Genomic DNA, 21924 nt, shown 5'->3' on the forward strand with positions numbered 1-21924 from the left:
CGATTCTCCTGCCTCAGCACCCCCCAAGTAGCTAGGATTACAGGCGCCCGCCACCATGTCCAACTAATTTTTGTATTTTTAGTAGAGACGGGGTTTTGCCATGTTAGCCAGGCTGGTCTCAAACTCCTGACCTCAGGTGATCCGCCCACCTCAGCCTCCCAAAGTGCTGGGATTACAGGCGTGAGCCACCACGCCCGGCCTGAGGCAGCTTCTTGAAGTTGCTTCGTGGGGGCAGAGGGTCAGGTGGAGGAGGAGATGGGACAAGAAAGCATTATGATAACCCAGGTGTGGGCGGGAGGCCTGCTAACCTCTGGGCAGCCTGGCTGGTCTTGGGTCCAAAGTAAACGCAGTGAGCGGAGAGCGTCCCCATCTCATCTGGGCTGGTAGAATTCCACCTGGCCAGGTCTGTTCTGAAATGTAACTTTCTCTTTGCCACTGAAACGATTCTTTGTAAAACCAAACCTCAAACACGTTTAGTTTTCAAATTGCTTTTTTTTCCCCCCGAAGTGCGTTTTTGTTGAATCCCAGTGTGTTATTTTTTTTCCTCCCTCTTCAATATTAAGAAGAAACCTACACTCCAAAACCTGAAACGGACGAGATGAATGAGGTGGAAACGGCTCCCATTCCTGAAGAAAACCATGTTTGGCTCCAACCGAGGGTGATGAGACCCACCAAACCCAAGAAAACCTCTGCGGTCAACTACATGAGTGAGTCCGGGCCCTCCTCCACCCCGCCTGCCCTCCCAGCCACCTCCAAAGGGGACAGGGTGGGTGGAGGAGGGGAGCTAGTGGATTTAGGTCTGCAAATCCACAAACAGTGGGAAACAGGGTGCGGCGAAGCTCATGGAGGCACAACCGTAAGACGTTTTTCAAAAACGATATTTTTAAGTCATTTCAAAAGCAAGCATTATAGGACTTGCGCTTGGGTGGCATTTTTTTCCCCCAGACAGGTATTTTAAGGTTAGACCTTCCCTTGTCCTTTCAAAAGGGACCTGGGCTGAAGTTGGGTTCCTCTGGAAGGCGCTGGCCCCGCAGAGGGCAGGCAGCGTCCAGGCTGGCTCTGGCAGGTTCCACTCCTTCCTCACCAGGTCCTGGCTCTGGACTCAGTTGGAGCATCCATGAAGTAGGGGATAGTGGTGCTGCATCAGGCTTGCCCGGAGGATGAGCTGCAGCAACGCGGGTCACCCAGTGCCAGCTGAGGCCTCCCTGTACATTGAGATAATTGCAGAGTTGCCTACAACTCTTTTTTGAGATGGAGTTTCGCTCTTGTCACCCAGGCCGGAGTGCAATGCACGATCTCGGCTCACTGCAACCTTCGCCTTCATGGTTCAAGCAATTCTCCTGCCTCAGCCCCCTGAGTAGCTGGGACTACAGGTGCCCACCACCATGCCCAGCGAATTTTTGTATTTTTAGTAGAGAAGGGGAGATGTTTCCCCGTGAGACTTCCAGGAATCCACAAAATATTGGGGATTGCTCACCTCTGGCCCTTTGGCTCCCCGGGCACCTCAGCTGCCCAAGCTTTTGTTCTCTCTGCCTTCACCTCCCCAGGGTGGAGTTCAGCTCACCTTCAATTTCCCTGGACGCTGCTGCGGGACCTCATTCACAGCCATTGTTTCTGCAGGCCTGGGGCTGTGGAGGGACATTTTCACTCAGGTGGGGCTGGAGGCCTGGGCTGGATGCCCTTGGCTCTCCCCATTTGCCCCGCAAGCCTCAAAGGCCCTACAACTGGACCCCTCTTTGAGGAACAGCCTCACACCCGCCTTCTCAGAGCCCCTCTCTTCTTTTCATAACTACCATCTCCCCTGCCCCCACCAGGCTTTCTGTCCTCTTCAGATGTCTTTCCCTATGATGCTGGAGCATTCTGTAGCTTGCTTTGACCAGGAAATATGCGGAGGCCTCGTCCGTCCAGGAGTTCAAAATGGTGCCATTGTTTCTTTCAATAACATACGTTTACATCCCTTTTCAAACTATAACATGACTCCAAGACTGATATGTTCCCATAAAATAAAGCAAAAAGCTTTGCAAAAGGCATCTTGGCGATGGGGGAGATGACTCGGGTGAGCCTGGCTGGGTCCCCCGCCCCACAGACTCGGAGCAACGTCCTCCCTACCGCCTCAGGAGGCCTGCCCTGCAGAGCCCTGTGGGACCACAGGCACATAGTGTATGCCAGGCACCCTGCCAAGGCCAGAGTTCACTTTCTCTGTCAGTGCTCACAAAAGCCCTTGGAGGTGGGTACTGTCGCTGTCCCCATTGTTCATATGTGGAAATTGAAACTCAAGGGGAAGTAACTTGCCCAAGGTCACTCTGCTACTGTAAAGCGGTGGGCCTGGGGTCTGAGCCCCCAGCGGAAGCCTTCAACCATCAGGCATCGCCCTTGCTCTTAGAATAGCATGGATTGGATTGCGGAATGTGCCAAAATGTCCCTCAGCATGGGGAAGGCTCTTCTCACTCTCCTGCTTTCGTGCCGTGACATGTATTTCTGCACTTCTCTCCTAGCCCAAGTCGTCAGATGTGACACCAAGATGAAGGACAAGTGCAAAGGGTCCACGTGTAACAGGTGAGCCTGTGCTGGGCTGTTCTGCTGTTGCATATTTAGCAAGCTACTCTCACCAAGCAGAACAGGGGTTAGGGCTGGGTAGTGTCCGGGCACGTGCTCGCCTCGGCCATTGGCAGATCCTATGGGAATGCTGCAGGATCTGCGCAGGCTGCTCCCAGTGGGCCCCACTGGACGGATGGGCCACCCCTGTATCCCCCCCATGGTAGATGAATAAATCCATCTAGCTGATGCAGTCATTCAGATGATGAACACTGTCTGCCAAAAAGAACGAGTTTGGTTTTGGCAGTGTGACTGCCGGGCTGTTCTTTGTGGTAGTAAGCAGCCAACAGGTGCAGCCGCCGCATGCACACCCTGAGTCAAATGGGAAAACCGTGTCATTGGGAGAGGGGACCTTGCTCGTCTTCCTACGAATTCTGGCATCAGTTTGCCGAAAGCTGAATCGAGTTATTTAAAGCACATGTTAAAAAGGGAAGGTGGAATCTTCGGTTTTATATCACAAGGGTTTGGAATTTAGTTTGCCAGGAGAACACTTCACTTAGACGTTGGCAGGACTGTGAGAGGGACTTGGAGCAGCCAGGATGAGGCGGCTCAGTGGGCTCACATGTGGTGCTGTCGTTTGTTGGTGAAATGAGCCTGATGGGTCAACAGTCAGCGGTGGAATAACAGTGCCTAAAACCTCGCACTCAGTGTTAGAGTAGCACTTGTATGTCTCCGTGCTGGGCGAATTGGGGGAAAGCAGGCAGTGCCTGGCAGGGGCCTCCGCCGTGTGCACTGCCCAGTGTGGGCTGCCAAGAAGCTGGAGTTGTCCTTTTGTGGCGATGCATCTTTCTGAACGCTAAGCGCATCATGAGAGCTTCTCCCCTGAGTAGTAGTCAGTGGAAAAAGGTGAGCACGTGTTGGAGAACATTCCTTGTCAGACAACATCGAGGCAGTTCCAGAGCTGGGGTGGGTGGGGCACTCCCCACACAGGGAGGAGGCGGGAATCTGTCCACATGAAGGCTGTTAGAGGCCTCCAGTCAAGAAGAGTTACTCAGCCCCAATCTGCCATGGTGGGAGTATCCTCAGTCTTGCTGTAGAGGCCGCCCACAGTCTGGCACACCTGTTTTCTGTTCATCGTGCTTTTACAAAAATAATAGTCAGTGGGCTTTTTTTTCTGACTTGAAAAGGTAACTATGCTCATTAATAATGATTCAGGAAAGTAATAACAACAACAAAAAGGTAGAAAGAAAAAAATGTGTCCCAAAATCTCATCAATACCAGTAGCAATTTGATGTATTTCCTTCCAGTCTTTTTTTCTGTGCACAGATGAGGCTAATGCTGCTTATGTATTTTCTTTTCTTTTCTTTTCTTTTTTTTTTTTTTTTTGAGTTGGAGTCTTGCTCTGTTACCCAGGCTGGAGTGCAGTGGCACGATCTCAGCTCACTGCAACCTCTGCCTCCTGGGTTCAAGTGATTCTCCCACCTTAGCCTGCTGAGTAGCTGGAACTACAGGCTCACACCACCACACCCAGTTCATATTTTGTGTTTTTGGTAGAGATGGGATTTCACCATGTTGGCCAGGCTGGTCTCGAGCTCCTGACCTCAAGTGATCCACTTGCCTTGGTCTTCCAAAGTGCTGGGATTATAGGCATGAGCCACTGTGCCTAACCTGCTTATATGTATTTTCACTTAGTATTTTCCAAGTATTCCTCACAGACTTCCTGCTTAGTGACTGCGTGATACTCTGACGTACAACTGTACATGAATGTGTTTAGTCATCGCTTTGCTACCTGCTGGCTTATTTCCAGCTTTTCACCATTATAAACAGTTGGGGCCAGGCACAGTGGCTCATGCCTGTAATCCCAGCACTTTGGGAGGCCAAGGCGGGTGCATCACTTGCAGCCAAGAGTTTGAGACCAGCCTGGCCAACTGGTGAAACCCCGTCTCTACTAAAAATACAAAAATTAGCTGGACATGGTAGCACACCCCTATAGACCCAGCTACTCGGGAGGCTGAGGCACAAGAATCGCTTGAACCTGGGAGGTAGAGGCTGCAATGAGCCAAGATTGCGCCATTGCACTCTGGCCTGGGTGACAGAGCGAGACTCTGTCTCAAAGATAAAAAAGAATAAATAAATAAATAAACAGTTGAGATACACTTGCAGGTCTGGCTTTCTGACTTTTGCTTGGAATATATATTTACAAGGGAAACTGAAGAGCTAATGGATATGAATGTTTTTAAGTCTTTCTTAAAGGTTTTCTTAAACTTCAGAGTGATTTATACTTCCATGAATAGCAGCACCATCACTGAGTTTTACCCTATTAAAAAATCCTTGCAGGCCAGGCATGGTGGCTTGTGCCTGTAACCTCAACACTTTGGGAGGCCAAGGTGGGTGAATTGCTCAAGCCCAGGAGTTCAAAACCAGCCTGGGCAACATGGCAAAACCCCCAAAATTAGCTGGGTGTTGTTGTACATACCTGTAGTCCCAGCTACTTGGGAGATTGAGGTGGGAGGATCACCTGAGCCCAGGAAGTTGAGGCTACAGTGAGCTGTGATCGTTCTTCTGCACTCCAGCCTGGGTGATGGAGTGAGACTATCTTGGGGTTTTTTTGTTTGTTTGTTTTTTGAGACTGAGTCTTGCTCTGTTGCCCAGGCTGGAGTGCAGTGGCACAATCTTGGCTCACTGCAACCTCTGCCTCCCAGGTTCAAGTGATTTTCCTGCCTCAGCCTCCCAAGTAGCTGGGACTACAGGCACCTGTCACTACACCCAGCTAATTTTTGTATTTTTAGTACAGACAGGGTTTTGCCATGTTGGCCAGGCTGCTCTCGAGCTCCTGACCTCACGTGATCCGCCTGCCTTGGCCTCCCAAAGTGCTGGGATTACAGGCGTGAGCCACCACGTCTGGCCTTGTTTGTTTTTAATGAAAAAAAAAAAAAAAACTATGGTTGACCTGCTATTTCTGTGGATTCAACCAGCCTCCGATTCGACCAACCTCGGATTCAATCAACTGCAGATCAAAAATATATATTTTTAAAGTGTATGGTATTACAATACAATGATAAAAAACTGGTACAAATTTTAAAAACAATACAGTGTAACAACTGTCTACATAGCATTTACCTTGTGGTAGGTATTATAAGTAATCTAGAGATGCTTTAAAGCATACGGGAAAAGACCAAAGGTTATACGCAAATACTAGGACACTTTACATAAGGGACTCAAGCATCTGCAGACTTTGGTATCCTAGGGAAGTTCTGGAACCAATCCCCCATGGATACCGAGGGACAACAGTATTGTGCTTGTGTGAATATGAACTTCAGTCTGCGCCTGGGTAAACTCTGACTTGTCCAGAAACAATGGAATCCGCAAAAATGAAGCTTTTCTATATTTAGCAATAGAGCTATCGATGGAAAAAATGATAAACTCATTGTGAGATGTAATCAACGTGCTTATCTCTGAACATCATTTTGTTTCTTCTTTGTCAGGTACCAGTGCCCAGCAGGCTGCCTGAACCACAAGGCGAAGATCTTTGGAACTCTGTTCTATGAAAGCGTGAGTGTGGCCAGTCCTCCTCTCCATGGCTTGTGTGGGATCCCGTTGCATATGTTTAAAGCAGGTGGTTGGCTTTAGTAGGAAAAAATTTTCTTTCCACTCCTTAGTCAAACCTGGCATTTCTAGAACTGGGGCGGGTGTATATTTATGGGCTTACAAACTAGCAAAGCCACTTTCGGGGACTGATCCTCCTGAAGGCCAGTCTCCGTCTTAGACGGAGCATTCACACAGCGGACTCAGCGGGGAGAAGGGGCTGTTTGTCACCATTCTTAGTTTGTAAAGCAACTCGGATGAGTTTTTAAGGTAAGCAACCCCAGGAACAAATGTGTGGTTATGGACAGAGGCGAGAGGCAGGAGTAGGGTGAGTTTTGGCTTGTCCTTCAGGCTTTTAGTGAGTTGAGGACAAATGTTTGGGTATTTCTGGTGAAACTTGGTAACAGAGGTTGAGAATATGACTCTGGTCCTCCCTCCCCTTCCCGCTAGTCGTCCAGCATATGCCGCGCCGCCATCCACTACGGAGTCCTGGACGACAAGGGAGGCCTGGTGGACATTACCAGGAACGGGAAGGTCCCCTTCTTCGTGAAGTCCGAGAGACATGGCGTGCAGTCCCTCAGGTAACTACTTTGTGATCGGGGCTCTGTGAAACGGCTTTCCTGTTTATGATGGTGTTGTTGAAAGTTTGAAAAGTATCACACAGGCCGTGCGTGGTGGCTCACACCTGCACTTCGGGAGGCCGAGGCAGGTGGATCACCTGAGGTCAGGAGTTCAAGACCAGCCTGACCAACATGGTGAAATTCCGTCTCTACTAAAAATACAAAATTTAGCCAGGAATGGTGGCACACACCTGTAATCCCAGCTACTCTCAGGAGGCTGAGGCAGGAGAACCACTTGAGCCCGAGGCGGAGGTTGCAGTGAGCCAAGATAGTGTCACTGCACTCCAGCCTGGGCGACACAGCAAGACTCTGTCTCAAAAAAACAAAAAAACAAACAAACAAAAAAAACCAAACCCGCAGCTCTAACTCTAATGCAAATGTGGTTTTATAATTTGATCATGATATTAATAACTAACTTCCTTTATAATGTTTAAATTTATCTTTTTAAAATTCGTTTATTTTGCAGCTGTGCTTAGATTAAATTTATCTTATATATTTGAAAACCATTATTCTTAGAAGGGGTCTATAGGCCTCACCAGGCTACCAGAGGAGTCCTTGATACAAAAAAAGTTAAGATACCCTGCTCTAGAACATTCTAAGAGCTCTCAGGCCAATAGGAAACAAGTAGAAAAGTGTCAAGTCAAGATTGCAAATAAGATAAGTATAGGAGCAAATGTTCACTTGTAGAAGCGATTCTATTTGCATTTACCTAATGGCTTTTTTTTTTTTTTTCTCTTAACAGCAAATACAAACCTTCCAGCTCATTCATGGTGTCAAAAGTGAAAGGTAAGCTGGCCAGTCTCTTTTGCAACCATAATACCTGGGTTATCTCAGATTTTTGTGGAAATTTCACTTCCTTGAGTCACTGATAGAATGTTTATCCTGCCTGTGAACATTATGGTTCTCATCATTGTCAAGGCTTTTTCAAGATGTCATTTCTTTAACCAGCTTCTAAGAATATCTGGACTTGAAATTGGCCCGAGATCACTGCACCAGAAACACAGGGCTGAGGTTGCCAGCTGAATGTCACAGACGTACTGACGCCTGGGGCTAGAGTGGCTGAGAGGTTTCACTGGGAGTGCCACTTTCTGTCCATTGGTAATGGCTACCTGGAGTGTAGTGTTAAGAAGGATTCTGAGGCCTGCATCTGAGCTCAGTGGAAAACAGAGCTTGATAGACTAGTAATGTCTGCCATGGACAAGAGAAGGAGGTAAATGGAAGTGTGTGGCACTTACTTGCCGTCTCTGGCCCAGCTTTTTACATTGCTCAGTGTATATTCATTTGGAAGGTGGGATGCACGATGGGTGAGCACACTCCAACCAGAAGTGAGGGGATGGGTCATAGCTGCCCACACGGCGCCCTTGACTAAAATGATCTCAGGCAAGCAGGGATGTAGGAGCCATTCCAGCTTCCTCCCCGGAGCTCTGCCAGCAGACCATGCCATTGTTTTGGGACAGCAACTCTTATCATTTGCCCTCCATGCAAAAGTTCTAGTTAGATATCTTTATTAAAATATGTAGTAGCTTTTTTTCTTATTGCAAAAAGAATGCCTGTTTATTCCAGATAATTTAAACATGGAGTGGAACATTTTTTTTTGTAATGATGACCTAAATTCCAGCAGCCAGAGATAACCATGGTGAACACTTTGGCAAATATTTCAGTTTGTTTTCTCTATGTATTAGAAGTATGTACATTGGTAATATATACGTTGATGACTTTTAAAACTTGAAATGGAGTTACATACAATTTGGTAACCTAATTTTTTTCTTAAGTAATTATGTGTCTGGCTGATACAGTAGCTCATACCTGTAATCTCAGCACTTTGGGAGGCTGAGGCGGGAGGATTGCTTGAGCCCAGGAGTTTGAGACCAGCCCTGGCAACACAGTAAGACCCCGTCTCTACAAAAAATACACAAAATTAGCTGGGCAGGGTGGCACACACCTGTATCTCAGCTACTTCGGAGTCTGAGATGGGAGGGTTGCTTGAGCCTGGAAGCTCGAGGCTGCAGTGAGTCATGATCGTGCCACTAGACTCCTCCTCCAGCCTGGGTGACAGAGCAAGACCCTGTCTCAAAAAATATATATATATATATGTGTGTGTGTGTGTGTGTGTGTGTGTGTGTGTGTGTGTGTAATGTATTTCTGTGCCTTTAAATCAAGCTTGTCCAACCCACAACCCATCGGCTGCATGTGGCCCTGGATGACTGAATATGGCCCAACACAAATTTGTAAACATGAGATTTATGCATGGACCTTTTTTTTGTAGCTCATCAGCTATCATTAGTGTTAGTGTATTTTATGTGTAGCCCGAGACAATTCTTTCTCCAGTGTGGCCCAGGGAAGCCAAAAGACTGGACACCCTTGCTTTTTTTTTTTTTTTTTTTTTTTTGAGACAGAGTCTTGCTCTGTCACCCAGGCTAGAGTGCCGTGGCGCAATCTCAGCTCACTCCAACCTCCTCCTCATGGGTTCAAGCAATTCTCCTGCCTCAGCCTCCTGAGTAGCTAGGATTACAGGTGTCTGCCACCATGCCTGGCTAATTTTTTTTTTTTTAAGTAGAGACAGGGTTTCGCCATGTTGGCCAGACTGGTCTTGAACTCCTGACCTCAGGTGATCCACTCGCCTCAACCTCCCAAAGTGCTAGGATTACAGGTGGGAGTGAGCCAAGATCGTGCCATTGTACTACAGCGTGGGCAAAAAGAGCAAAATTCTGTCTCAAAGAAAAAAAGAAAAAGAAAAAGTTTACCTAGCCCTGGACTAAATAAAGACATGCTGTCAAAGATCACAGGTGGCCAGTATTAGAACTGTTTCCTTACCTCTGTTGTTTAAACACAACAAATGACCTTGGGAAAAAAAAAAAAACCTCGCCCCTCCGCAGGGATGAATGTGCCTTGACTAACAGCAGGAGGCGGGTGGCATGTCAGCAAGAGCTCTAGAGCAGGCACCGGAAACCTGGGCTCCCACCTCAGTCCTGGGAGGCCTCTAGGGGCACTCCCAGCTCTCTGGGCTTCCATTTCCTCATCTGCGTACTCGGAGTAACACCTACTATGAGGAGCAAAGGTGATCAAGTCAGGAAAAGTTTCCAAATAAGACAGTCACCATTCAGATGAAAAGCACCACCAGCCCCACAGAGAAACCACTGGGGGGGACAACACCCTCAACCCGCAGACACACGCAGGCCGTGGGTTTGGTCTCATCTCTTGAGTGCCCCTCGGTGGGGTACGAGGAGCCTGCTGGGTCCTAGTCCCAGGTCTGTTCAAGGGCCCAGGGAACCCATAGGCCCTGGTAGTCTAGTGGCCCATTTCACAGCCCCGTAGCCTGAGGCCGAGGCATGCTGGGACCTGACCCTTTCCCCCTTGCTTCTCTTCACAGTGCAGGATTTGGACTGCTACACCACCGTTGCTCAGCTGTGCCCTTTTGAAAAGCCAGCAACTCACTGCCCAAGGTAAGGCGGACCTGATCTGTCATCTTTTCTATGCATGATGTTAGATGTAGCTTTTTAGGTTGGGTGAGGTGGCTTATACCTGTAATCCCAGCACTTTGGGAGGCCGAGGCAGGTGGATCAGTTGAGGCTAGGAGTTGGTGACCAGCCTGGCCAACATGGTGAAACCCCATTTCTACTAAATTAGAAAAAATTAGCCATGGTGGTGGGTGCCTGTAATCCCACCTACTCGGGAAGCTGAAGCAGGAGAATTGCTTGAACCTGGGAGGCGGAGGTTGCAATGAGCTGAGATCACGTCATTGTCCTCCAGCCTGGGTGACAAGAGTGAAACTCTGTCCCAAAATAAATAAAATAAAAATAAAAAATCGGCTTTATTGAGGTACATGATACCATCCACCCATTAGAAGTACACGATGTGGGCCGGGCACGGTGGCTCAAGCCTATAATCCCAGCACTTTGGGAGGCCGAGACGGGCGGATCACGAGGTCAGGAGATCGAGACCATCGTGGCTAACACGGTAAAACCCCGTCTCTACTAAAAAAAATACAAAAAACTAGCCGGGCGAGGTGGCGAGTGCCTGTAGTCCCAGCTACTCGGGAGGCTGAGGCAGGAGAATGGCGTAAACCCGGGAGGCGGAGCTTGCAGTGAGCTGAGATCCAGCCACTGCACTCTAGCCTGGGTGACAGAGGGAGACTCCGTCTCAAAAAAAAAAGAAGTACACGATGTGTTTTGGCCAAGGCATACAGGGTCACGACCACCATCCATCAAAGCGGAGGACACTATCACCACCCCATGTCATTACTGCCCTGGTGGTCAGTCCTTCTCCCTCCACCTCCCAGCCACACCCCTGCCACCAGGGAGCTTCTTTCTGTTGCTCTGATTTTGCTTTTTCAGCAAAATTATGGCGCCATGGTGGGGTGTGGTCCTGGGTGTCTGTGGCTTCTTTCAGTCTGTGTCATGTGTTGGAGACTCAGCCATGTTGTGGAGTGTGTGTGTTTATTCTTTCAAATCCTTATGCAGCATTCCATTCTGTGGATACGTGACAACGGGTTCGTCCCGGGAATCAGTTCTACAGGCAGCTAACCCCAAATGACTGATCCGTGGAGGATGATGCCTCCCAGCATAAAATAAAGGGTGTCCTGGCAACACCTGTCACTGAAGTTCCTGGTAGATCCTCTTGGGAAGGGAACACAGAGGAAACATCCTCTCGTTTGAATGGGCTGAGGCGCCTTCTCAGATGGAAAAGGCCACGGGATGTCTCCACTTTGTAGATGTTCCCCAGGGTTCAGATCATATAATACATCTGTAATGCTAAGCTGCCCTTCAAACAGAGCACACTTTCTGACTTAGCTCCATTGTAAAATTAGAAATAGAAGGAGAGTCCCAGGACCCGGGGTTGAAATGCTCCGAGGATGAAGACGTCTGCCCTGGAGGTTGGGTGGTGTGGCCTTCATGAGCCCTTATACTGGGCTGGAGACCTGTGGATTCTCTAAGGGATAATACGCGGTGACCCCAGGGTCTGAGCAGCAAAAGGCCTGGGAGAGCAATGGTTGGGAGGGGCCCAGACTCCTTTCCCTCGGCCACCACCCCACTTCAGCCTTTCTCTGGGCCTCTGCTGCCTCTGCACCACCGTCTTGATCGCCCTTGAATGTTCGAGTGGGGATAACAGCCTTTTAGTAGATTTTCCCTGAATATTAGAAAGAAGCAGAAGGAAAGAATTTCAGAAAATACAAACAGAAAAACTTGACAGAGTACAGTATCCAAAATGTTAATTTCTGACCTGCCATTCCAAAAGAAGAAGTAGGAGAGAATGGAGAATGTTCTTAGACTCTCTCCAATTCTTTTTTTTTTTTTTTTTTTTCTTTGTTTTTGAGACCAAGTTTTGCTCTTGTTCCCCAGGCTGGAGTGCAGTGGCGCGATCTTGGCTCACTGCAACCTCTGCCTCCCAGGTTCAAGCCATTCTCCTGCCTCAGCCTCCCTAGTAGCTGGGATTACAGGCCTGCACCACCACGCCTGGCTAATTTTGTATTTTTAGTAGAGATAGGGTTTCCCCATGTTGGCCAGGCTGGTCTCGAACTCCCGACCTCAGGTGATCCGCCTGCCTCGGCCTTCCAAAGTGCTGGCGTTACAGTTGTCAGCCACCACGCCTGGCCTTTTTTTTTTTTTTTTTAAATCCACACACACACCCTTTCTCTCTACCCACTCATTTCCCTTCCCCGCCCCTAAGAACTGTTTCAACTTCTCAGTCCCTTTGCCAGGCCTTCTTCCTTCCCATAATCCTGTCCATCTGGGGCCCTATGGCTTCCAGCTGCCATTTTGGTTTCTTGATCCTGGGCTCCAGCCCACGTTGGACTGTTCCGGATAAACAAAGAAGATCTTTTTTTAAGTAAAGCCTGTGCTCTTTCCCAGCTTGAGTTTGTCAAACCACCCAGGAGTCACTCATTTCCTCATCCCCTGGAGCATCTGTGGGGACTGACACAGAGTGATCTAACCCCTTCCACCGCAGGTTATCAGTGCCCCATCCTTGGAATATTCTGTGACTCACTGAGGTGAGGGCCCTCCACCCTTTCCTCCTCCACACAGGGAAGCGGCCTTAGAAAAAGTCTCTCGATGCTAATCTCCGTAATGTACCCACAGTATGAACCGGTCAACACCCAAGAATGGGAGGAGCGGCCTCACAATTCCACACTCTTCTCTCTTAGATGTTTCTTCCCTTTACCTTTTTGTTTGTGCATGTCTTTCGTGGATGTGTGTGTGTGTTTAAAAATTCTATCTACACTGTGTAAGAGAAGCAAAGATACTAATATCTTTACCTCCGCTGAGGGGGGGACGTATTGTTTTTTTCCTAATGAGGAAAACTGTGTGGCGGTTTCCTTTCACCTAAGAGCTTAAATCTTGGAATTCAAATAAAGAGAGCCAGCTTAAGAAGTTTGGTTTTCTGTGCTCAGACCCATCGCATAAATGCTTCCTGTTTTCCAGAGTCCGTTGTCCGGCGCGCTGCAAAGACGAGCCTTCCTACTGGGCTCCCGTGTTTGGAACCAACATCTACGCAGATGTGAGTAGGATGCATTTGCAACAACTGCCTCTCAAAGCCTGTTCAGACCTCAACATGCACGCTCCAAAATCTGGATACTTGAGACTTTATTCCAGTGCCTCTTAGCTAAATTAATTAATTAATTAATTTATTTAGAGATGGAGTCTCACTCTGTTGCCCAGGCTGGAGTGCAGTGGAGTAATCTTGGCTCACTGTAACCTCTGCCTCCTGGGTTCAAATGATTCCCGTACCTCAGCCTCCCAAGTAACTGGGGTTACACAGTGCACCACCACGCCTGGCTAATTTTTGTATTTTTAGTAGAGACAGGGTTTCACCATGTTGGCCAGGCTGGTTTTGAACTCCCGACCTCAGATGACCCGCCCACCTCTGCTTCCCAAAGCACTGGGATTCCAGGCGTGAGTCACCGCAGCCAGCCAACCCCTTAGCTAAGTTTCGATCACTCATTTCTGCAAACATTGCCCCCATTTCCCCATTTCTAGAGATAGTAGTGCTTCCACCTACCTGTCCTCATGAATGTAGATTCAGGAGTGCCTGGCCTTACTCAAATGTTTTCATAGTTTGAAGGCTCTCATGCTTCAGATAGTTCATTTTTCCAGCTATTTAGTCATCTTCCCAGCTCTCTGGATGCATTTATAGAAACTGGTCCACGCACTGTATTTCTTCTCGGTTATGCACACACCTAGCTAAAAGCACAAAGAAGATAATACAGACTACCCTAATTTACTACTTGTTAATAGCACTCTCGTTATACGAATCTCTTCCTCTATTCTTTCCCTCCGAATTTTAACCAGGGAGCTTTAGCCTGGTTTTTCTTAGGTGAATCCTGCAGAACATAGTCTGTTCCCTCTGGTTGTCCAGGGTTTGGGGACATGGTGACACAGACAATGTGATTGTGGTCCCAGTTCTGCTGCCAGCAGGCTGTGTGATCTTGCCAAGCTGTTTCCTTGTGGTTGAATGGCCCAGAACTGGGATTATCAAATCCAGGGAATCTTCTAGATCTAAAATTCCGTGATTAGGGCAGCATCATTCATCTCTAGCTAATGTTTTTTATTTTTTTATTTTCTGAATAGAGACGGGGTCTCACTATGTTGCCCAGGCTGATCTCAAACTCCTGGGCTCGAGTGATCCTCCCTCCTTGGCCTCCCAAAGTGCTGGGATTATAGGGGTGAGCCACTGCACCCGGCCTGCAGATAGTGCTTTACTCAGCTGCTTGTCATCATCCCCTCCTTTACAGCTCTCCCCTGCCTCCCCACCACCATCTTTGCCTCTGTCCGCATTAATTTGTTACAGATTCCTGTAAATATGAGGTCACTGGGCTCTGTAAGGTCAGAGCAGGCTTCATGACTAAGCGTTTTCGCCCTGTCTTTTTTCTTTCCTCTTTAAATGGGTCTTCTTTCCTTCTTGAAAGTGATTCAGCTAAAATTGAGTTATAAGAGTTAGAATTTTTATGAAGGAGTAAAATAATATATGTCGATTATTACACCAAATGTTTGAACCAAATTCTACCATTAAGAGACAGAGTCTGAGGTTTTCAAATGATATAAAAATAAAGAGCTGGGCAAAGCTATCCCAGTCAAATACAAACAAACACATGAAAAGCAAGAGTGCCAATATTCCTCTCTGAAAAAGTGGAATTTAAAGTTAAATGTACTGAATGAGATAAAGTAATGTTACACAATGGCACAAAAGATACAGTTTACTGGAAAAGGAATAAAAATTATACACACCAAACAATATAGCAGCTAAACCTATAAAGCAAAAAAAAAAAAAAAAAAAAAGAAAAGAAAAGAAATGCAAGAACTTAATGGATGTTTGCAACAATAGAAGGCTACTTTTTTTTTTTTTTTTTTTTTTTGAGACAGTTTTGCCCCTGTCGCCCAGGCTAGAGTGCAATGGCACAATCTCAGCTCACTGCAACCTCCCAAGTTCAAGCGATTCTCCTGCCTCTGCCTCCCAAGTAGCTGGGATTACAGGCGCCCGCCACCACACCCAGCTCATTTTTGTATTTTTAGTAGAGATGGGGTTTCACCATGTTGGCCAGGCTGGTCTCGAACTCCTGACCTCAGGTGATCCACCCGCCTTGGCCTCCCAAAGTGCTGGGATTACCTGCATGAGCCACTGCAGCCGGCCAAAAGGCTGCCTTTTATTCAACACATACTATGTTTTAGGTCCTTTAAAAACACCATTTCTAGGTATCTTTATCCTTATCCCTGTCGGAAGAAAACAAGGCTCATCGTAACCTGTCCAAATCCACGCAGTAAGCATGTGGCAAAGATGACAAACCGATGAAGATGTGTCCGGCTTTAGACTCTGCTCCTTCCCTGGTCTATCTTGCCTTGCTTAATGTTACCTGCATTCATAGTTACACCGATATGAACAGGCATGAGGGTGAAGAGCTACGTGCAGTCTTCACGAACAAGTGTCACTAGGATTTTGTGCTTTTGGGACCACAGTGCTCATGACAGGGCTTGACACTATCATTGTTTGTTGGAGGAATAAATCAATGAAGATAGTGCAGTAGTCAGTACTTAAACAGCTCTTAAAAAAGGAAGAAAGAATGAAGCAGGGAAGAGGGAAGGAGACAAGGAGGGAAGGAAGAAAGCCTCCTCCGTATGAGAGGTTCTTTTCTGGCCTTAGTTTCTAGGTCACTGTATTCTGGGAAATGATGATGGCTTTTGGAAAATGTCTGTTTAGCTATGGGATTGATTTTGGGAGAGCTGCCTCCAGACCTTCAAAGGGCCTGTTCCTGCCTGTGGCTCCCGCCTGTTCACCAGGACTGCATTTCCTGGCAGACCCCTCGCTGTGTGGCCAGCTGCAGACAGAAGCATTGGGGTGTGGCCCAGGGAGCCGAGCCACGACGGTGACATTTGCCAGTTGTGGGAAGCCGGGCAACCTTTCCCCTCCTCTGAACCTCAGTCTTCTGTCCTCCCCGTCCTCCTTGGTGCTTGGATACGTTCTCACACTTGTGCACATATCAGAATCCACCCCCGCACCTCCTTGAGGGCTGGAGCAGATTTCCAGGCCTCGCCCTGGAATTGTTCAGGATCAGTGGGGCTGGGTGAAGCCAGAGAATCTGCATTTCCAACAAGTTCCCAGGTGACCCTGCTGGTCTGGAACTGCATGTTGAGGACCACTGGGCTGGCGAGGACAAGCCCCTGGGAGTTTTCTGTTCTGGCGGTGGTGACTATGGCAATCATGGCGGTGGCATTTGTCTTGACTGACACCTACTAAGCATGTGCTGTGTGCCATCCTGCGTTAAGCCTGGGGTCTTATTTAATCTTTTTTTTTTTTTTTTTTTGAGACAGAGTCTCACTCTCTGTCACCCAGGCTGGAGTGCAGTGGCGTGACCTCGGCTCACTGCAACCTCCGCCTCCTGGGTTCAAGCAATTCTCCTGCCCCAGCCTCCCAAGTAGCTGGGATTACAGGCGTGCGCCACCACACCAAGCTAATCTTTGTATTTTTAGTAGAGACGGGATTTCTCCATGTTGGCCAGGCTGGTCTCGAACTGCTGACCTCAAGTGATCTGCCTGCCTCTGCCTCCCAAAGTGCTGGGATTACAGGCGTGAGCCACCGCGCTCAGCCCTTCTTTAATCTTCCCAGGAGCCCTCTTCTTCCTCACTGTCATCACCCTATGTAGGACAGTGGACAGATCGCCGGCTCCACGGCTCCACGCGGCAGTCCCGCCTCTGATCTTTATCAGCTGAGTGATTTGGGGCAAGGTGCGAGCCCCCCGCCCCTCAGTCTGCCTGTCTGTTGAAAGGGAATGATAAAGATAACACCTACCTTGTAGAGTTGTTGGGATCACTGTGTCCACGCATGTGAATTGCTTAGAACAAAGACACGTGAAGATGTGACCTGATCTGCCTTACGCAGAGAAAGGAGGGGCTCTGGGGTTCACACAGGTCATCCCAGGTCACACAGCCAGCAAGCGCTGGATGCAGGATTGGTTACCAACCTCATGGATATCAATTGTTAATAAATACTCAGGTATTCCTGTTGCAACAGGCCCTGAGAAAAGGAATTGGACGCCTTGTCCCGTTTACTGAAGCCTGCTGAGAGGAGAGGTGTGGGAGGAAGGAAGGGAGAAAGGAAAGGTGTTTGCGTGGGAGATGTGCCTGTTGATAACAGGGCCTGTGGCGTGAGAAAGATCCCGCCATGGGTGTGAGCTTTTCGTACTGATGCCCTGCGGCTTGATGTTATCACAGAAAACTTTGTGTCACTTTTGTGTCCAGAAATCCTCCAGGGACTGAGTCAAAGCGCCGCCTCTGGGGCTGCCTACCAGAACCTCTTGGCAGGTCTCAGCTAGGAGGGTGCCCCTCCCCCGCCAGGGCTTTTAGAGGTTGAGCTTGCGACACGGAAGGGATGGGTCCCTCCTGGCGTTCCATTGGGAAACAGCCCGGGCCTTGCTCCTGGTGCTGCAGCCGTTGGCAGTGTGAGCAATGCTCAGAGAGACAGAGAGCCTGGAGGCCTTATTTCATCTTGTTGTTGTTGTTGGAAATGCAAAATCTCTGGCTCCTCTCAACCACTGATCCTGAATGCTGAGAGCGGGGCCTAGAAATCTGCTCCAGCCCTCGGGTAGGGGCGGGGGTGGATTCTGAAACCTGCACAAGTATGAGAACTTATCCAAGCACCAAGGACTCCGCCTGCTGTAAAGAACAATGAGCCTGATTGTGTTCACTTACCAAACTTGCCCCTTTTGAGAGGAATTCTAAAATGGTCGCTTCATCTTCAAGTCTCCTCGCTTCTCTTTGAGTTGGATGCAAAGTTATTGCTCCTTAGTCCTTAGCCGGGCACAGAGCTCTCTGAGAATTAAGAAGTTGTGGATCTTTCCTCTGAAGGGGGAAAATGCGTCCCGGTTCAGGCAGGGAGGCTGGCCACCCCAGTTTGCCCAGGGCTGAGGGGTTTCCCATGCCCTGTGCTAACACCAGCCCCTGCTGGTTCACAGCCTTCTGCCTGCAACTTCAGGGCCTCCCAGATACCCAGGACCCCGCTTTGGGCTAAGGAACCCCGCCCTCATCCGTTTAGTTTAGTTGATTTATTGAAGAAAATGAAGACATGTTAGCACAGGGTTTTTAGAAAGTGGCCTTCAGTTACTCAGTAAACGAATCCTGGAAAGCAGGAAATCCACTTTTCAGGTCTTTGATATGAATGTGTGTGTTGGCTCCACTTTTCTCTTTTGTTTTTTGTTTTTCTGAATAGGCCTATGACTGTTAATGTGGGAATGCTGGATCCACTCTTTTTTTTTTTTTTTGAGATGGGGTCTCGAGCTCTGTCGCACAGGCTGGAGTGCAGTGGTGCCATCGCAGCCCACTGCAGCCTCAACCTCCTGGGCCCAAGCGTTCCTCCCACCTCAGTCACCCATGTAGCTGGAACTACAGGCATGTGCCGTGACGCCTGACTAATTTTTTAAATTTTTTGTAGAGACCAGGTCTCGCTATGTTGTCCAGGCTCGTCTTGATCCATGCCCGGCTAATTTTTGTATTTTTAAAAGAGGCCGGGCACGGTGGCTCAAGCCTGTAATCCCAGCACTTTGGGAGGCCGAGACGGGCGGATCACGAGATCGAGACTATCCTGGCTAACACGGTGAAACCCCGTCTCTACTAAAAAGTACAAAAAAACTAGCCGGGCGAGGTGGCGGGTGCCTGTAGTCCCAGCTACTCGGGAGGCTGAGGCAGGAGAATGGCGTAAACCCAGGAGGCGGAGCTTGCAGTGAGCTGAGATCCGGCCACTGCACTCCAGCCTGGGCAACAGAGCGAGACTCCGTCTCAAAAAATAAAAATAAAATAAAATAAAAATAAAAGAGACAGGGTTTTGCCATGTTGGCCAGGCTGGTCTCGAACTCCTGACCTCAGGTGATCTGCCTGCCTAGGCCTCCCAAAGTCCTGGGATTACAGGTGTGAGCCACCGTACCCGGCCAAACTGGTATTTTCAAAGAGTCCACCTCTGTTCATTCCCTCATGCCTGGAACCTGCTAGATTGTGGTGTTTGTCACATTCAAAGGGCAGCTCAGGGTGCATTTTCCAGACAAACTGTCCTTTTACAGTGGATCCTGAGACACAGGCTCTCTTTGGCCTTAGCAATGCTTCCGGGGCCCCCAAATGGGCCGAGGACAGTGGTAAGGACAGGGGACAAAGGAGCTATGAGACTGTGCCGGGGACGGTGGTGGTCTGGCCTCTATCGAGGGGTCACTGATTATTTCTACAAAGGCTCCCCGAGCTTGGGTTTAGCTCCCCACTCCCTTCTCTGTTGTAGTTAAAAAAAAAATACAACATAAGCCGAGCAATGGTCACACCTGTAATCCTGGCATTTTGAGAGGCCAAGGTGGGAGGATCGTTTGAGGCCAGGAGTTTGAGACCAGCCTGAGCAACATGGTGAAACCCTATCTCTAAAGAAAATGGAAAAATTAGTCAGGCGTGGTGGTGCGTGCCTGCAGTCCCAGCTACATGGGAAGCTGAGGTGGGAGGATCACTTGAGCCCGGGAGGTCAAAGCTCTGCTGAGCCCAGATGGTATCACTGCACTCCAGCCTGGGTGACAAAGTGAGACCCTGCCCCCCACCCCCAAAAAAAATATGTAACATAAAACTTACCCACTTAACCATTTTTAAGTGCACAGCTTAGTTGTATTAAGCGTATTCACATTGTAATGGGTTAGACCTCCGGAACTGTTTCGTCTTGCAAATCTGGAACTCTGCACCCACTGAACTGCAGTTTCCTACTTCCCCTCCGCCAGCCCCTGTACTCTCTGTCTCCATGAATTTGACTTCTTTGGATGCCTCCTATAAATGGAATCATCCCAGCTTCATCTTCTCCACCATGTCTTGCTCTTTTCTTGAAGGAGGTGCCAGCTTGGTGAACCAGTGGCTGGGACTTCATCTTCTCCCTGATGACCCCTGGGGTCGAGTACTGTGCAGAGGGGAGGGTTTCAGAGGTGACAGAGCCCAGCCCTGCCCTCCGGCTGAGTGACCCATTGCTGGATGTTAAGCTTTCAGGCTCAAACCTGCTGGTGGTGGCTTCTGTCTGCACACTACACACGCGGGGAGGACAGAACACGGGAGCCTGCACCGTTCACCTCCCCACCTTTGACGCACAGAGTGCCTGGGGGCTCAGTCCCCTGACAGCCACGGCCCTGACGTCACTCGGTTGTGAATGGAGGCAAGACTGGAGTCTGTCTTCCTGCTCTGTAGACAACGGGTCCAGCTTTTCATCTTTCCTTAAATTAGCAAGTTGCTGCGGGGGACTGATGAGGCGAGTCCATGAGCCTGGGTGAGCCTGTTGTCCAGACATCCATGGTGCCATTCTCCTGGAGATTCCATTTCCTATAAATTTGAAGTCAGGCCGGGCGCAGCGGCTCACGCCTGTAATCCCGTTACTTTGGGAGGCTGAGGCGGGCGGATCACCTGAGGTTGGGAGTTCGAGACCAGCCTGACCAACATGGAGAAACCCTGTCTCTACTAAAAACACAATAGCCGGGCATGGTGGTGCATGCCTGTAATCCCAGCTACTTAAGAGACTGAGGCAGAAGAATCACCTGAACCCAGGAGGCAGAGGCTGCAGTAAGCTGAGATTGCACCATTGCACTCCAGCCTGGGCAGTAAGAGCGAAACTCCATCTCAAAAAATAGATAGATAGATAGATAGATAGATAGATAGATAGATAGATAGATAGATAAATCTGAAGTCATCAAACTTAAGGGACTTCATAAATCAGATCACTAGATCTACCCACAGTGGGGACATTTTTGTGGACAGTGGTTAGAAGCTGTTCGGTTCCTATTACTGTTAGAATAAATCACCACAGATGTGGTGGCTTAAAGAAACCCAGGTTTATTATCTTTACAGTTCTGGAGGCCAGAAGTCCAACGTGGGTGTCACCAGGGTAAAATCAAGGTGGCAACAGAGCTGGTTCCTTCTAGAGGCTTCAAAGGAGAATCCGTTTTCTTGCCTTTTCCGGCTTCTAGAGGCCACCTGCATTCCTTGGCTCATGGCCTCTTATTCCATCTTCAAAACCAGCAATGGGGCCGGGTGCAGTGGCTCATGCCTGTCATCCCAGCACTTTGAGAGGCCAAGGCAGGAGGATTGCTTGAACCCAGGAGTTCAGGACCAACATGAGCAACACAGCGAGACCTTGTCCCTACAAATAACTTTTAAAAGTTAGCCAGGTGTTGTGGTATACAACTGTCGTCCCAGCTACTGGCGAGGCTGAGGTGGGAGGATCCCTTGAGCCTGGCAGGTTTTATCACCCAGAAATTGAACTCGTTGATGATGTCAGAAAACAGCACATCCTGCCTCTGTGTGGCACCCAGCTGCTCCCTTAGTACCTAGAATAGTCCAGAACCCACCGCGTGTCCAGTCTACACGGCATGAATGGCCCCTGCCCACACCTCCTGCCACGTTCTGCCTGACTCACTGTATTCCAGCCACCCTGTCCGTCTGTCTGTTTCTTGGACGTGATGAGTTCACATCCACCCCAGGGCGTTTGCTCGAGCCTTTCCCTCTGCCTGGGATGCTCTGTGCAGAGACGTTCCCACGGCTGTGACTGTTTCCTTTCTGTCGTTCAGCCTTCCCTGAGCAGTTCCCCCTGATGAAACTACTCTCAGGCAGGCCCCCTCCACCCAGGCATTTAGCTGGTTTTGTTTTCTTCATAACCGACAATACCTCATTTGTGTATTTATTTATTTGCTCACTCGACT

The 21924-nt window shown here is 48.9% G+C and overlaps 2 protein-coding genes across 3 annotated transcripts in view; one reads left to right on the plus strand and one right to left on the minus strand.

The window, feature by feature from the left end:
• Positions 1 to 21924, minus strand: part of MEAK7 (MTOR associated protein, eak-7 homolog) — a 672801-nt gene that overhangs the window by 405662 nt on the left and 245215 nt on the right. The gene's annotated exons all lie outside the window — the stretch shown is intronic.
• The window catches only part of CRISPLD2 (cysteine rich secretory protein LCCL domain containing 2), a 90215-nt gene that overhangs the window by 47029 nt on the left and 21262 nt on the right, over positions 1 to 21924 (plus strand). The window contains exons 7-13 of one of the 2 annotated variants that reach the window (XM_050773665.1): positions 564 to 707; positions 2496 to 2556; positions 6021 to 6087; positions 6571 to 6701; positions 7483 to 7526; positions 10111 to 10183; positions 13160 to 13235. In XM_050773665.1, the coding sequence (XP_050629622.1) occupies positions 564 to 707; positions 2496 to 2556; positions 6021 to 6087; positions 6571 to 6701; positions 7483 to 7526; positions 10111 to 10183; positions 13160 to 13235 (596 nt within the window). The remainder of the gene's footprint in view (positions 1 to 563; positions 708 to 2495; positions 2557 to 6020; positions 6088 to 6570; positions 6702 to 7482; positions 7527 to 10110; positions 10184 to 13159; positions 13236 to 21924) is intronic. The other variant, XM_050773666.1, reaches the window with a different exon arrangement.

This window comes from Macaca thibetana, chromosome 20, assembly GCF_024542745.1.
Source record: "Macaca thibetana thibetana isolate TM-01 chromosome 20, ASM2454274v1, whole genome shotgun sequence".
NCBI classification, from domain to species: Eukaryota; Metazoa; Chordata; class Mammalia; order Primates; family Cercopithecidae; genus Macaca; species Macaca thibetana.